The sequence below is a fragment of the Schistocerca americana genome, chromosome 1 (genome assembly GCF_021461395.2).
Source record: "Schistocerca americana isolate TAMUIC-IGC-003095 chromosome 1, iqSchAmer2.1, whole genome shotgun sequence".
NCBI classification, from domain to species: Eukaryota; Metazoa; Arthropoda; class Insecta; order Orthoptera; family Acrididae; genus Schistocerca; species Schistocerca americana.
This window is the reverse complement of record NC_060119.1, coordinates 386,780,054-386,796,794: the sequence shown is the minus strand read 5'-3', so window position 1 is coordinate 386,796,794 and position 16,741 is coordinate 386,780,054. Positions and strand designations below refer to the sequence as shown.

Sequence of the window (16,741 nt, the reverse complement as noted above, 5' to 3'; positions counted from 1 at the left end):
ATATGTAAACTGAAAGAGCTATAAACCAAACACACCACCAAAAGTAAATTAACGAGTTTTTTGTGGCCAGGATATTGTTTTGATACATCGCTAAATATCTGTATGAAACAAAGTAAGAAATATGCTCTTCAATTTATTAATTCATGTATCTTTACCCTTTTGTTTCAGGAAGTGGTAGCTTATGGACGTATGCTTGGACCTGTCATACCAGCACTGTTAAAAATGTGTATTTTAACTGTTCATTAAAAGTATTATAAAAAGTTATTAGAAAAGGAATATTTATTCACACGGTTATAAGTTCAACTCCTATCTGTTCGTCACTTCACTCGCCGCTGAGATAAAACATCAAGAGCATCAGTGCACACTAGAATAATTAACACCCTATCTGGAGGAGCATTCCTGCACCGACACTGTCGCACTCAAGACTGAACACAATGGAATTCATGTGAAAGTAATGACTCAAGACTTAATATGCACCTATTGAACTTGGCTTACTTGTACTAAAAGTATTGCGTTTCGTGTTTTTCAGAACTTATAGACAGATCGACAGTTTTAATGGTTGCGGTGACTACTTGGTACCACACACTACTGAAAGCAACAGTATGTAATATAAACTATGTTTATTGATCTTGAATGTAATGATATTCAAAGTCTGCTGATATTGGTATCAGTTAAAGTTCACCCAAGATTGTGCATAGATTCATGAATTACCTTCAAAATCTTCAACTATTTTTTCCAATCAATTTTTCCAATTATTCAAGCAATTTTTAATCCATTTCCACATCACTATTCAGAATCCACAAGGGTCAATGGCTGAAGATCCTCCAGCTACAGAAAAGTGTACCACCTGACCAGAGTACAAAAGACAAATATTCCCTGAAGTCACCCACAACAAGGAAAGGGTGAGGGGGTGTCTGGGAAAGTTCTGCCAGCGCATCTGCATCCAGTGGATCACGAGGAGGGAGATATGAACACATTGTGATTTTAACTGGCGAGAGAACTTGCACTGTAACTGCTTGTACAACCGTGGTAAAAGGGACTAAAGGGGAGTGGCATCTGACATTGATGAAAACAGCCACACCAACATTAGCCATGTCTCCAGTAACATTGTCCTTTCTGCCGGGATGGTAGCCGCTTAGGGTAAGGTATCGGTGACTTTAAAATGAGTTTCTTGTAAGCAGATGCATAACAGTCTGTCATGGGCCACAAGTTGTAATTCTTCCAAATTTGACCAGTAGCCAGTTAACATTTGAGTGGGCACGCATATGTATAAAATGCAAGCCCATACCTGTTCCTTCATTATTGCTTCAGATGACACTTTCATTATTGCTTCAGCTGACAATTCTAAATTGTGTTGTCATACACCCAAGTGAGTTGCAGTAACATAAAATAAACAGCGAGATAGGCAAGAAAAAATTTACAATTCACGCACAAAAATAACCCAGATAACAAGCCAGCAGCACAATCCTATAACGAGGCCATTGTCTACACGATAATTAACAATCAAATATCCAGTTGACTAGGATCTGAAGCAACTGCGCTGTTTAATGCTTTGAGTGGGTTGTTACTGTGGTGTCACATCTGCCTGTGGCAACAGAGTAATATAATGAAAGTTTATTTCATTATTGTTTAATTAATTAAACAGTGTTTTAACTTATACTATGTAAGTGGTACGATTAGGTGGGTAGATCACATAACTGATGAGCAGGTACTGAACAGAATTAGGGAGAAGAGGCATTTGTGGCACAACTTGACTAGAAGAAGGGATCGGTTGGTAGGACACATTCTGAGGCACCACGGGATCACCAATTTAATACTGGAGGGAAGCATTGGAGCTAAAAATCATAGAGGGAGATCAACAGATGAATACACTAAGCAGATTCAGAAGTATGTAGGTTGCAGTAGTTACACGGAGATGAAGAAGCTTGCACAGGATGGAGTAGCGTGGAGAGCTGCATCAGATCAGTCTCTGGACTGAAGACCACAACAACAACAACAACAACAACAACCACAACAACAAAAACATTTTACTGTTAATTAATTAAACTGTGATTTTGCTCATACATATTTACCTTGGTGACATAAAGACAGCCATTCTCTATACACATACAAAGAGAGCGACGTGCCTGCTCGTGTTATGAAAAAAGATGTGCCTGCTCGAGGGTTAAGTTCTGCTGCAACACACAAGTCCCTTTGGGAGTTATTGATTAGTGATGGCTACCTTGTCCTTCCTCGGCAGACGTGATTTACCCAAGAGATCGAGGGGAACATTAGGTAGTGTCTCCATGTGGATATCAATATCCTCTAAAGTAAAATCACTGTCGGAAAGGGAGAGGGCTCACCAACCTGACAGTTTAGCTGCCACTTTCTTGGATTTTGAATGACTTTTTGCGTGATTTTTTTTAGAAGTTATGGGCATTCTGTAACTCAGCCACCACAGGAGAGTCACCTAAGACTCAGTATCCCAGATGATTAGGTACTTCATTCGACATGGCAGTTTCAACGCGAGGTGTTCCATTACAAAGTTGTTTAACACTTTAAGGACCCCCCCCCCCCAGCAATAACCCTCGAACGCTTTGTCAAAGGTGCCCTCAGCTATCTTGTATAACAATGGAAGTGTTATGGCAAAGCACTGCCCTCTTACCATAATTCTAAGACTTCTTCCCGGGAGGACAGACCACCTGAGCTCTCAATGTTGGGTACCACTTTACAGTACACCCATTCTGTCAGGAGGAGATTGAAATTTAGGATGCTGCATAGAAATTTCACAAGCCACTAGGAAAACAAATGTCAACCCAGACAGAGCCCCAGAGGTTGCCCACTAGAGACTGTTTTACTGCACTAGTACATAGCACACTTTGAGGTTAAGTTTTTTTTTTTTTTTTTTGAGGTGTAGATCTTCCTAACGGTCCAGGAGGTGAAACCAGGGGCCCTTGTTCTCCGAATCCACAATGTTCCACTGCTGCATCTAACAATGGTTTCTGAAGTATGCCCACAGTTTATGGTAAAAGAGGTCTAGCAGCACTGCCAGCTCCAGCTCTGGACACACTGGGTTGCTGTACCCGCACCCAGCCATTGCTGGGAAAACAGTCCACCCCTCCCTTAGGTGTAGGGCACACTTTGTCAGGCCCCTCCACGGAGCCTTGTTTGGCTTGGGTGACCCTGCCAGTAGCTACACAGTATCTCAGTGTCACCGAGATACACAAAGCTTCCCGCCTGGCACCACTAAAGGGCCCAGCACCACTGAAGGTCCCTACGATACGGCTGTGTACCATGTGAGAGTACCTTTCCTGAGGGCATGCAGCTCTACTCTATAGTTAAATGATGGTATCCTCTTGAGCAAAATATTTCAAAGGTAAAATAGTCCCTCATCTTGATACACAGGTGAGGATTACTCAGGAGAATGTCACCATTATGAAAAAACGAATTCTATAGGTCAGAGCTTGGAGTGAATGAGTGTAGGGAGGTTAGATAATTTAAAAAGGGAAATGGGTAGGATGGAGTTAGTCATTGTGGGAAATGGTGTAGTTTGGGGGCAGGATGAACATGATTTCTGGTCAGGTGATTGCAGGATTATAAATACAAAACCACATAGGGATAATGAACAAATAGGTCTATTAATGAATAAGAAAACAGGACTGTGGGTAAGCTACTACGAACACTGCAGTAAACCCACTGGAGCAGCCAAGATAAACATGAAGCCAACACCCATCACAATAGTAAAAGTTAATAAGCCAACTAGCTCTGCAGATGATAAAGAGATTGAAGAAATGTATGATGAGACAAAAGAAATTATTCAAATAGTCAAGGGAGAGGGAAACTAACTGCGATGGGGAGACTGGAATTTGGTAATAGGAAAAGGGAAGGGAAGAAAAAATAGTAGGCGAATGTGGACTGCGAGACAGAAATGAGGGAGGAAGTCACCTGATAGAATTTTGCACAGTGCATAAGTTAACCATTACTAATGCTGGGTTTAAGAATGATGAAAGAGGATTGTTAACCTGGAAGAGACCTAGAGACACCGTAAGGTTTCAGATTGGTTCTGTAACAGTAAGACAGAGATTCTGGAATAAGATTTTAAACTGTAATACATTTCCAGGGGCAGATGTGGACTCAGACCACTGAGGCTGGTGAAATACCCCCAAACTTCAAAAAGAAAGAATAATTCAATGAGAGCAGATACTGACAGTGGTGACTATTACCAAACTATCAGTTTAATAATTCATGAATGCAAAATATTGACACGAATTGTTCACAAAAGAATGGGGAAACTGGTAGATGCCAACCTTGCACAAAAAAAAAAAATAATAATAATAATAATAATAATAATAATTGCAACATGAAGTCACCCAAGCAATTGATTCTACTCACAATTGGAAAGCCCCTGGAAAAGACAAAATAGCAAATTTCTGGCTAAAGAAATTCACCTCAACACATTCACATCTAACTAAATTATTTAACAGTTACATTGCAGACCCATACACATTCCCTGATACACTTACACATGGAATAACTTATCTGAAACCTAAAGATCAAGCAGACACAGCAAACCCAGCAAAATATCGCCCCATAACATGCCTACCAACAATATACAAAATATTAACTTCAGTCATTACACAGAAGTTAATGACACATACAATACAGAACAAAATTATAAATGAACAAAAAGGCTGTTGCAAAGAAGCACGAGGATGTAAAGAGCAACTGATAATAGATGCAGAGGTGACATATCAAGCTAAAACTAAACAAAGGTCGCTACACTATGCATACATTGATTACCAAAAAGCTTTTGATAGTGTACCCCACTCATGGTTACTACAAATATTGGAAATATACAAAGTAGATCCTAAATTGATACAGTTCCTAAACATAGTAATGGAAAATTGGAAAACCACACTTAATATCCAAACAAATTCAAATAATATCACATCACAGCCAATAAAGATTTATGGATACAATATTACTGGAACATACCCACACAAAATCACACATCTGCTATACATGGACGATCTAAAACTACTGGCAGCAACAAAACAACAACTCAACCAATTACTAAAGATAACAGAAGTATTCAGCAATGATATAAATATGGCTTTTTGAACAGACAAATGTTAGAAAAATAGCATAGTCAAGGGAAAACACACTAAACAAGAAGATTACATATTGGACAACCAAAGCGACTGCATAGAAGCGATGGAAAAAACAGATGCCTATAAATATCTAGGATACAGACAAAAAATAGGAATAGATAATACAAATATTAAAGGAGAACTAAAAGAAAAATATAGACAAAGACTAACAAAAATACCGAAAACAGAATTGACAGCAAGAAACAAGACAAAAGCTATAAATACTTATGCTATACCAATATTGACCTACTCATTTGGAGTAGTGAAATGGAGTAACACAGGCCTAGAAGCACTCAATACACTTACACGATCACAATGCCACAAATATAGAATATATCACATACATTCAGCAACTGAAAGATTCACATTAAGCAGAAAGGAAGGAGGAAGGGGATTTATCGACATAAAAAACCTACATTATGGACAGGTAGACAATTTAAGAAAATTCTTTATAGAACGAGCAGAAACTAGAAAAATACACAAAGCTATCATTCATATAAATACATCGGCTACACCACTGCAATTTCATAACCACTTCTACAACCCTTTAGATCACATAACATCAACAGATACGAAGAAAGTAAATTGGAAAAAGAAAACACTACATGGCAAGCACCCGTATCATCTAACACAGCCACACATCGATCAAGACACATCCAACACATGGCTAAGAAAAGGCAATATATACAGTGAGACGGAAGGATTCATGATTGCAATACAGGATCAAAAAATAAACACCAGATGTTACAGGAAGCGTATTATTAAAGATCCCAATACCACAACAGATAAATGCAGACTTTGCAAACAACAAATAGAAACAGTAGATCACATCACAAGCGGATGTACAATACTAGCAAATACAGAATACCCCAGAAGACATGACAATGTAGCAAAAATAATACATCAACAGCTTGCCTTACAACATAAACTTATAAAACAACATGTTCCCACATACAAGTATGCACCACAAAATGTACTAGAGAACGATGAATACAAATTATACTGGAACAGAACCATTATAACAGATAAAACAACACCACATAACAAACCTGACATCATACTCACCAATAAAAAGAAGAAATTAATACAACTAATCGAAATATCCATACCCAATACAACAAATATACAACAGAAAACAGGAAAAAAAATTGAAAAATACATCCAACTGGCTGAGGAAGTCAAAGACATGTGGCATCAGGATAAAGTTGACATCATACCAATTATATTATCAACTACAGGAGTCATACCACACAATATACACCAGTACATCAATGCAATACAGCATCATCCAAACTTATACATACAACTACAGAAACCTGTAATTATTGACACTTGTTCAATTACCCGAAAGTTCTTAAATGCAATGTAACATATACCATACAGTTAAAAGGAAGTCACACTTGATCAAGGTCCGCGTCACCTTCCATTTTTAACCAGACATAACATCTGAGACAAGAAAGAAATAATAATAATAATAATAATAATAATAAGAGGGGGACGGGGTAGGAAATTAAGGTGATAACGCTGAAAGAACCAAAAGTTGTTGAGATTTTCAAATGGAGCATTAGGTACTGACTGACTGAAAACGGCGAAAGAAATACAATAGAAGGAGCATGGGTAACTTTGGAAGATGAAATTGCCAAAACAACAGAGGATGAAATAGAAAAAGAAAAGCCCTGTAGAAATCCTTGGATATCACAGAAAGTACTGAATTTAATTGATGAAATAATAAAATTTAAAAATGAAGCAGGTGAAAGGGAATAAAAATGTCTAAAAAATGAGACTGACAAAAAGTGCAAAATGGCTCAGCACAAATGGCTAGAAGACAAATGAAGTCTATAGAAGCATGTACAACTAGGGGAAAAATGGATACCACCTATAAGGAAACTAAAGACACTTTTGCGGAAAAGAGAAGTATCTGCATGAATATCACCAGCTCAGATGGAAAAACCAGTACTAAGCAAAGAAAAGAATGCGAAAAAGTGGAAGAAATATACAGAAGGGCAATACAAGGAGAATGAACTCGAAGGTGATATTACAGAAAGGGAAGAGGAAGTAGATGAAGTTGAGTGAGATGCATGATCCTGTGATAAGAATTTGACAGAGCAGTGAAATACCTATGCCAAAGCAAGGCACCTGAAGTAGACAGCATTCCCTCAGGATTACTGATATCCTTGTGAGAACCAGTGACGACAAAACTATTCCATCTGGCATGAAAGATATACGAGACTGATGATTAGGACCCCTGTTTATTTTTTTAAAAAAGTAAAAGACGATTGCGAAATAGAAAAAAGAAGTATACATACGATTATAATTATTTTATTGAAAAAAAGAAATACATTTTATGTAGAAAACTTAAAATAATGCTACAACTTATTCTAAAAACATGGGATCCACAAAAAAGATGGGTTGACTCCTTTGAATGTTAGTGACTCATCTTTCTCTCCACTTGTATTGGGGTCACCTCACATATATTGTCTATACCCAGGAAAGCAAAGACAGTGTTCTTTTTCCAAACCCTTTTTCAAAGGCACTTAACAGTCACGGCTGACTCAGTTACAGTGACAATTGTGCCTATGAACCTCCTGTGTCCCTTTTTTTGTGTCAAATCTAACAATGACAAAGTGACCAGGATAAAGTTCATAAGGTGAAAAGACTTCTGATCCACTGATTGCACTCTCCAGAAACATCGTCACTTTTGTCTGAGGCGTCACTCTTTTATCATCAGGAAAATCATGTACTGACACACTTTTCCCAGCCTGCACTGGAACCCTGGTTTGCCATTGTCTTGCAGGCCTTTCATTGCTCCCCCGAAATTCTTGGAGCAATTCTATGAGGGCTCCATCAACATCCTGTGGAACTCTGTAATTACTCTCTCGGGATTGAATGGCAGTATCCCACATTTCTCAAAACCAGTCTGGATGTTTCTTTTGGCATTTACTTCCAGAGCCCTTACAAGCTGGTTTAGTAATTGGAGGAACATATCTTTTGGAATGGTGGTCTCCTCACGACAGGAACCCAACTTTCATTTTTGGAGAATGCTTTGCCAGCTGGTCTTCAATGGGCAAAAATTGCCACGTCAAGAGGCTGAGTGAGATGTGTAGAGTTTCTGGGAAGAAAAATCATTCTTACACCATTCTCTTCACAAGCCTTGACCGAAGCCACTGAAAGATGAGTGGAAAGGTTGTTGCCAATTAAAATTTTGGGGCCTTCTAGCTTCCTATAATATCACTTCTATAAAATCTGGTGTCTTTGGGAGCACCATCCATTCATGAAGCACACAAGTGCTTTGAGTGATAAACAACATACAAAGGCAGCAGTTTTCCATTTGCTGCAGCAGCAAGCATAATTGACATTGCTGCTTTGGAGGTATTCATGTCTCTCTCAGGATATTTTGATCCTCTTTCCGTAATCACTTTTGCACGGCCCGGATTATCTGCTAAGTTTGTTTCATCGAAATACACAATACTACTTGGGGGAACATCTTTAATTTTCTTCTCTAAATTATCAAAATATTCCCGTAGTACGACCTCTCGACACAGAAGCATGTGCTCTATTTATGTTATGGCAAAGTCTTCGACTCAACTTTTATTTGTGCCTCTTCAAAAGCCTAACAGTGAATTCATGACCAGGCAAATTATTTTTGATTTTTCAAACTAATTTACCTTTCCGGCCCAAGAATCCTTTGACAAACAATCGCAGAGTCAACCAAGCCCCACTCGGCACAAATAGCAAGCCTGTCCACAATCAACACCTCTTCATCTGCGGAGAGTGCAGTTTGTCCCTCTTTGGGACAAACATCCTTATTCCTCAAATGTCAGTGGAGAACTGTGTATGGAATGCTGACATTTCTAGCAGCTTGCCTAATGCTGCTCCCTCCTTTAACAGCAGCAATGGCTTGGGCTAATTCATCCTTGCTTCTCTTTGTGTAGGATTTCCCATGAGGATCAGGAATGTAATTTCTGGGCATTTTAATCAGTCTGGAAATTAAATAGAACGAAACATTCAAAACACAAGCAGGTAGTATCCCATAACCAAATGTAAGCTCGATAATAGTGTTATTTTATACTGATCCTGTTCACCCAATTTTTAAAAAAAAAAAGTGCGTTCGTTTGAGTGAAACAAAATGAAATCAAGAAATATATTTAATACTCACCAAAAACAAAGGAGGACCTGAATTCGAAACACAATTCTTGGTAAAAGCACTGATTTTGATAATACACAACTCCCGACCACACACCACTGTATACCAAATTTTCGGAATATACATAATCATGGGAATCATTGCCCACATGTTTACAGTGCTCTAAAAGCCAGGGTAGCCACTATTGCAACACAAAATGTCGTGAATGTGTTCCTCAAGAGCAATAATGCTGATTGGCACACTGGTTTCCATATTTTATTGCAATCCTGTGTAGTGTCTATTGTTTTAATGTTTTCCTGTCAGAATTGATCCTATTCACCCAATTTTACGGTATCCTCATGCTTCAAAAAGAAAGGAATAATTCCAATTCCAAAGAAAAGAGGTACAGACAGATGTGACTATTACTGAACTATCAGTTTGATAAGTCATGACTGGAAAATATTGACATGAATTATTCAAAGAAGAATGGGAAGCCAACCTTGGCAATGATCAATTTGGGTTTCAGAGAAATGTAAGAAAATGAGGAAATAGTAATGCTACGACTTATCTCAGTAGGTAGGTTAAATAAAGCAAACCTACATTTACATCATTTGTAGACAAAGTAAGCTTTCCACAATGTTAACTGAAATACAATCTTTGAACTTCTGAAGGTATGGGGGGAGGGGGGGGGGGATACAGAGAGTAACAGGTTATGCAGAAATTGTGCAGAAACCAGAAAGCAGCTGTAAGAGGCTACAGGGATGAAATGCAAGAATACAGAGAGTAACAGGTTAAGCAGAAGTTGTGCAGAAACCAGAAAGCAGCTATAAGAGGCTACAGGGATGAAATGCAAGAAGTGGTTGAGATGGGTATGAGACATAGCTGCAGCCTTTCACTCATGTTATTTAATCTGTACAGTCTGCAAACAGTAAAGGAAACAAAAGAAAAATATAAATTAAAATACAGGAATCAGAAATAAAAAGTCTGAAGTTTGCAATGACATTGTGACTCTGTCAGAGATCGCAAAGGATCTGAAGATCAGATGAATGGAATGGACAGTGCCTTGAAAGCATGATATAAAATGAGCATACAAAAGTAAAACTAGGGCAATGGAATATAGTTAAATTAAATGAAGACTTAGTTTCGGAAATATGAGACACTAAAAGTTGATTTTTGCTATTTGGGCTGTAAAAATAACTGGCAATGGTCAAAGCATTGAAACCTTTGAACAGAAGAATTTGCCATGTGGTGCTATTACAGAAGGAGGAGGTTATCTGGCAGATCATGTACCTAATGAGTTTCCCCACATCTACCATTTACTTTGGTTCATCTTAAGGTTGTTTTCTGTTGTCATTTGCGTACCCTAATGTTAGTGCACGAGTATTATGGAAGCTATTGCAATACTACTGTAGCAACTACAAAGAAAGTTTTCTGCATTACACACCTACCATACATTGTACGAAATGTACTAAGTTTACTTACCATCATAAGGTAGCAACCAACAAGAGTGGCACTACGGGTACGTCCTGCTTTACAGTGTACGTAAACGCTGCCGCCACTTTGTTTCACTTCCTCAATAAATTCCACACCTCGTGAGAGTTTTCCTTGGCATGGTGCTTCAAATATGTCAGTAGTTGACAATTGAAGAAATCTTATTCCTAGCCTGTCCCAGTCCTGAAACGTAAGACGGAACTGTTCAATAAATTGTTTAGAAAATTCGAATTTCTTTTGGTAGACGACATCTACGTTCCAGATTTACCTTCTTATTATTTGACAGTATCCTTAGTTCGTAATCCTCATTCATTGAGACTACTCCTTTGACGTTTTCTTCTTCGACCAACTACAAAACAAGTTAAAATATTGATTGAACAGTTCGTTTAGTTATTTGTAAGTGTCATAAAATGAACTCAACATGGACTGCCCACCTTTGTCGTCAACCACTTAAACGGCAGTGCGCCTAAAATCACAGTTTCGTCAATTCTGTCATACCATCTCCGTTTCGTACATTTCTCCATGGCAACATTGTATAAAAGTGTAGGATAAAACGATAATCTGGCGAACATTGTAAACGGCTTCTCTTTCGCATACGTTTATTTTCTCCCCAATCTTCCTTGCGCCACTTTCCCATATCGTATACATGTCACACTTTCACACAAGCCGTTGCTATTCAGAGGCGTACGTTCCTATGGAATGGAAAGCACTTGTACTTGTCTGAGAGAGCGAGCCAAATCAGCAAAGAATTATTAAAAACAATGTCTTTCAGCTGGCATCGTTGCTGCTTTCTTTTTCTGTAAATAATGTTGTTCCGATTGTACTGCTTATAGACTTCAAATAACCATGGATAACAAAATAACTTCACTGTTGTTTGTAATTGTCCATCTACTCTAGTACTATCTATGACATCCAGTCAAACTTAACGGTGTTTATTATTATGTATCACAGTCTAACGTAAGACTGTTGTGTATTATCAAGATTAATTTGTAAACTACAACACTAATAAAAGCAACAAGCTAACGGTATCAAAACAATTAATGGAACTACAGTTTCAAATACAAGAAATTACCGAGCGAAGTGGCGCAGCACACTGGACTCCCGTTGGGGAGGACGCATCAGGATATCCCGATTTAGGTTTTCCGTGATTTCCCTTAATCGCTTCAGGTAAATGCCGGGATGGTTCCTTTCAAAGGGCACGGTGATTTCCTTTCCCATCCTTCCCTAATCCGATGGGACCCATGAACTAAGCTGCTCGACCCACTTCCCCAAATCAACCTACAAGTCAATAGCAGAAATGTACGTGGTGTAGCATTATATAGTTTTAAATGTATCTTTAACCCACAGTTAGAGATGTGACTGTATTGAATACAGATACACAGAAAGAGTAAAGTTATTAAGCGCTATTATGTAATACTCTATACTCCAGATGTAACAGCAAACTTTAGAGAAGACATCAGTTCAATACTATATATGTTTACCAGTCATACTGTCATCATTGGAGGAGACTTATCATCCATCAGTCAATTGGGATAATTACTGTTTTATAACTTGTGGGCATAACAAGACAGCTTACCAAACATTTCTCAGTGCCTTCTCTGAAAACTAGAACAGGCTGTTAAGAAACCAACTCATGATCGAAATATGTTAGACCTGATGGCAACAAATAGACCTGACCTCACTGGGATGCCCATCCTGAAACTGGTATTGGTGACAATGAAACAGTTGTAGCAACAATAATTATTGAAGTATGAAGGGCAGTTGAAACGAGTAGGAAGATTTGCATCTTCATTAAAATGGATAAGGAGGCAGTCATGTCATATCCCAAAAGGGAACAAAACATTTATCATGGGGTAGGAGCATGTAGAATAATTGTGTTCAAAATTTACGGGAGCAGTCACCCATGCGCTACACATAAGATACCTTGTAGAAAATTTAATGACAGGAGGGACTCGTGATGATACACATTCACTGTCAATAAACATAAAAGGAAATGGAGACTACTCTATAATAGGTACAAAACGAAGGGTTAAAGTGCGGTTCTGGATGTCCACCCTCCCTTGACCCAAACCCCTGAAATGTTGGTTGTGATGATGGACTGATCTGTAGCACAGCTCGAGGTCTGGGTTAGGTTGAAAGGTAACAGTCTGGTTGTCAGTTGATTTAGCCAACAAACCTGAAAGCCGGATTTAAGGGTTGTGTTGACAAACTGACCAGCAGTGAAGCCTAATGTTTATATCTGTCCCATATTAAAAAATGCAAGTTGTTTCCATAAGTAACCTTTACCAAACAATGTATAGGGTACTACAAAGAGAAATGCCAAATAAAGTGTGTTTTCCTATAAACAGAGCAATGCATGAAGTCTTCAATGACTACCATAGGACAATATTATAAATGATGTTTCACAAAACCCAAAAAAATTGGGTCATATGTAAAGCCCATTAGTGGCACCAAATTAAGTGTGCAAGCCCTCATAGATGAGATAGAAAATGAAAATAAGGGTGGCAAAGGAAAAGCAGAAATGCTGAACTCCATTTTCAAATGTTGCTTTACAAAGGAAACCCATGGGGATTGCCCTAATTTGATACTTACACCACTGAAAAGTTGAGTGAAACAGATATTTATTTATTTATTCTCCATGGACAAATACAAGGATTTGTTTTGGTTAGTTTACATATTGATCATTTCCCCTTATAACATTGTGGGAAACAATTATATACAATAGGCCTACAGATAAAAAATTATGTTGCTTTTTTTGGTACATGTAAATACTATGTATACAAATGAAAGTATTCTACTCCTCTGAGAGGAATTCCTTAATACTATAAAAACACTTATTGCTGAGGAACTCGTTCAAAGCAATTTCAAAGCAGCTTCCACTTAAGCTTTTTAATTTTTTTGGAAGTTTGTTATAAAATTTGATCCCCATGTAATAGGGGCTCTTGTCTGCCCTTTTTGTATTATTTCTTTCCAGGTGATAATCATTATCCCTCCTAGTATTGTACATGTGCACTTCTCTATTTAGATGATTGTACTGCTTGTATTTTAGCATCAACTGAACAGTTTTATAAATATATTGTGATGGGAGTGTTAGTAGTTTTTTAATTTTGAAAACTGCTTTGCAGGACTCATTATATCTAAGCTTACACATGATCCTAACTGCCTTTTTTTGAAGGATGAATACCCTATTTACATGCTTGGCAGCAGCACATCGCCATACTTCAATTCCATATGTGAGGTATGGATACACTAAAGCATAGTAGATTATACTCATTTGCTAATATTTAAGAAATTGTGACATTGTCCACATTGCATAAGTTGATTTTCTTAGTTTTTGGCATAAGGAATCGATATGATGCTCCCAAGAGAGACGCTGATGTAACATTACACCAAGGAAGGAAATTTTATCTTTCAATTTTATTTCTGAACAATCATCAGAAACAACACTCCATTGCATTTCATCTTGTCTGTGGTGTATTTGAAATTCCATTATATTTGTTTTATTGGTGTTTAAGCTTAAGTGATTGTTTTGGAAGTAATTCTTCAATCCAAACAAGACACCAGAACAATTTTGGGCCAAATCATTGTTGTTGGTTCCCCAGTTAACAATGGTTGTGTCATTCGCATAGTTAAGTATTTTGCTGTTGTGTTCTGTGGGCAGATCATTAACATATAGTATGAACAATAAAGGACCCAGGACTGACCCTTGGGACACACCATACTTTACTATAGCTGGACTGGAGCTGGTCTTCGTAATAACGTTGCCCACTTTCTGTGTGACTTGTGTGACCTGATATCTGTTTATTTATTTATTTTATTTATTTATTTCTTGTTCCGTAGATCCAGTTAGTGAGTCAATCACAAGGATATGGAACGTGTCAAATTGTACTTGTACGTATGACTGTAGGAGACTTTTGGCTATTCCTCTGATACCATAAGTTTCCAGTTTCTCAAGTAGCAGTTCATGAGATACTGTGTCGAATGCACGTGATAAATTTAGGCACAAACGTGCCACCCTTTCTTTTTCATCTAATTTCATAAGTATCATATCTACTACATCACATATGGCAGATGATGTTGAATAGCCTTTCCTAAAACCATGTTCGGTTTCTCATAGCACTTTTTCTTTGACAAGAAAGTTTTCTAACCATAGTGTAATAATCCTTTCTAATACTTTGCTTAGGATTGGAATTAAGCTGATGGGTCGTTAGTTTTCGACCATGTCGATACTAACTGTTTTTTGTGCAATGGCTTGGCTATTGTATATTTTAATTCAAATGGAAACACACTTTTATTCAAACTTTCATTGAAGAGGTGGACCAGAACAAGTATGAGTGAATGTTTGCATTGTTTTAATATAATGGAGGAGATTTCATCCCGTCCCATAGAGAATTTGTTTTGCGTTTTATTTATGATTCCCTCTACTTCAGTTGTATCTGTTTCATACATAAACACTGATTTTTGTACCTGGTAAGGAGTTTTGTAGTCATCAGTGTCAGAGGTCACACACATGTTACGTGAATTTATAAAGTGGGTATTAAAGACATTGCTGGTCATATATGGATCTGAAATATTTACTTTACCAGTCATTAGTTGAATATTGTTGACACTAGGCTTTGGTTTTCTGCTGATTCTCTCATTTACACAGTTCCATACTGATTTGCGTATGTTATTTGAGGTAGCAATTTTTTGCTGTATAATTTCCTTTGTGCATACATTCAGTGCTTTATAGGCTTTTCCACATGTTTGGTAGTTATCTCTAGTTGATGTGTCCGGGAACTCTTTATATAATTTCCAAGTAGTAAACATTTTCTTCTTCAGCTGTTTTACTTCTGAAGGAAGTCTTAAACGGTTTTGAGTATATTTGTTTTTGAAAGTAACTGGACATGTTACACTGAAATGGGCAAAGAAAGTGTTATAAAAGTTATTCCATTTGTATGCAACATTATCTGCACAATATATGTCATTCCATGTTTCAGACTCCAGTCCGGACTCCAAATTCTCTAAACATTTTTCATTTGTACATCTTATTTCCATCGTCTCATATTTCTTTGTGAATCGTACATATTCAGTATTTCCTTTGTCTGACAGATGATCAGAGAGGTCTCAGTGGCATTGAGAAACAGATAAAATTGTCAAATTAAACTAGGTTCCAGGGCCCAATGGATTCTATGTCAAATTCTATACAGAACCTGCTGTTGAGCTAGCTCCCATTTTTGCCATACTATACTGTAGATCCCTCGAAGAAAAACTGTGTATGGCATAATCTGTATCACTTCAGGCAGCAGGGTTACCTTCACAGTCTCTGAAGTTATTGAATTTAGCATATGTTAAAATTCAGGAGTAAGTAAGAAACATGAACTTTTTTTGTTCTCTCCAAATAAATCCCTGCCCCGAGGTACAGGCCTCCAAAGATGACACCGTGAACCCCACTTTGAAGATGCGAATTTCAGAAATTTTTTTAAAATGCTGTATCTCTGTGACAGTTCTAGATATTTTTTTTATTTGAAAGATAATTGCCTTATGATTACAATTGTATCCTCCACTTGGACATATCTGTCAAAGTTCTTTTACTGTGCTAATTTCCTGTTCACAATGTTTTGAAGATTGTAATTGCTCCAGTTCCTATTGGTTCAATGGGAAGGCATCACTCTATATCAAAGGAAGAGTGCACAGAAGTTGAATAAACTGAAACCTCTAAGTCTTTGGACCTTTCACATACATTTTGGAAGCATTTAAAATGCTTGAAAAATGAGTCTGTTACACATCTTTCAAAATTAAAATTATGGTAAATAAGGTTAGGTTTTGATTTTTATGAGCTTGTTATGTGATAATGTGGTAATAAAACAGGTTTTATGTATGGCAAAAATTTCAATTGTTTATAAAACCTGCTCAACCTATAAGTGGAAGCTCTCCTTTTCACGGAATGTAGAACTATATGGTACAAATCAACAGAAAAAAATCAAAATTTTATCGATTGGCATATTGAGAGAAAAAA

The 16,741-nt window shown here is 37.5% G+C and overlaps 1 protein-coding gene and 1 long non-coding RNA gene across 2 annotated transcripts in view; one reads left to right on the top strand and one right to left on the bottom strand.

Moving 5' to 3' along the window:
• The window catches only part of LOC124601548, a 52,725-nt gene extending 52,461 nt beyond the window's left edge, over nt 1–264 (top strand). Inside the window, exon 2 of the long non-coding RNA XR_006978578.1 lies at nt 169–264. This is a non-coding gene — a long non-coding RNA (uncharacterized LOC124601548). The remainder of the gene's footprint in view (nt 1–168) is intronic.
• LOC124601532 (phosphatidylglycerophosphatase and protein-tyrosine phosphatase 1) overlaps nt 1–11,632 on the bottom strand; it is a 35,894-nt gene extending 24,262 nt beyond the window's left edge. Inside the window, exons 1-3 of the mRNA XM_047136253.1 lie at nt 11,178–11,632; nt 11,012–11,092; nt 10,735–10,926 (exon numbers count right to left, since the gene is read on the bottom strand). Of these exons, the coding sequence (XP_046992209.1) occupies nt 10,735–10,926; nt 11,012–11,092; nt 11,178–11,315 (411 nt within the window). The 5' untranslated portion in view covers nt 11,316–11,632. The remainder of the gene's footprint in view (nt 1–10,734; nt 10,927–11,011; nt 11,093–11,177) is intronic.
• Between the last annotated feature and the right edge of the window lie 5,109 nt (nt 11,633–16,741).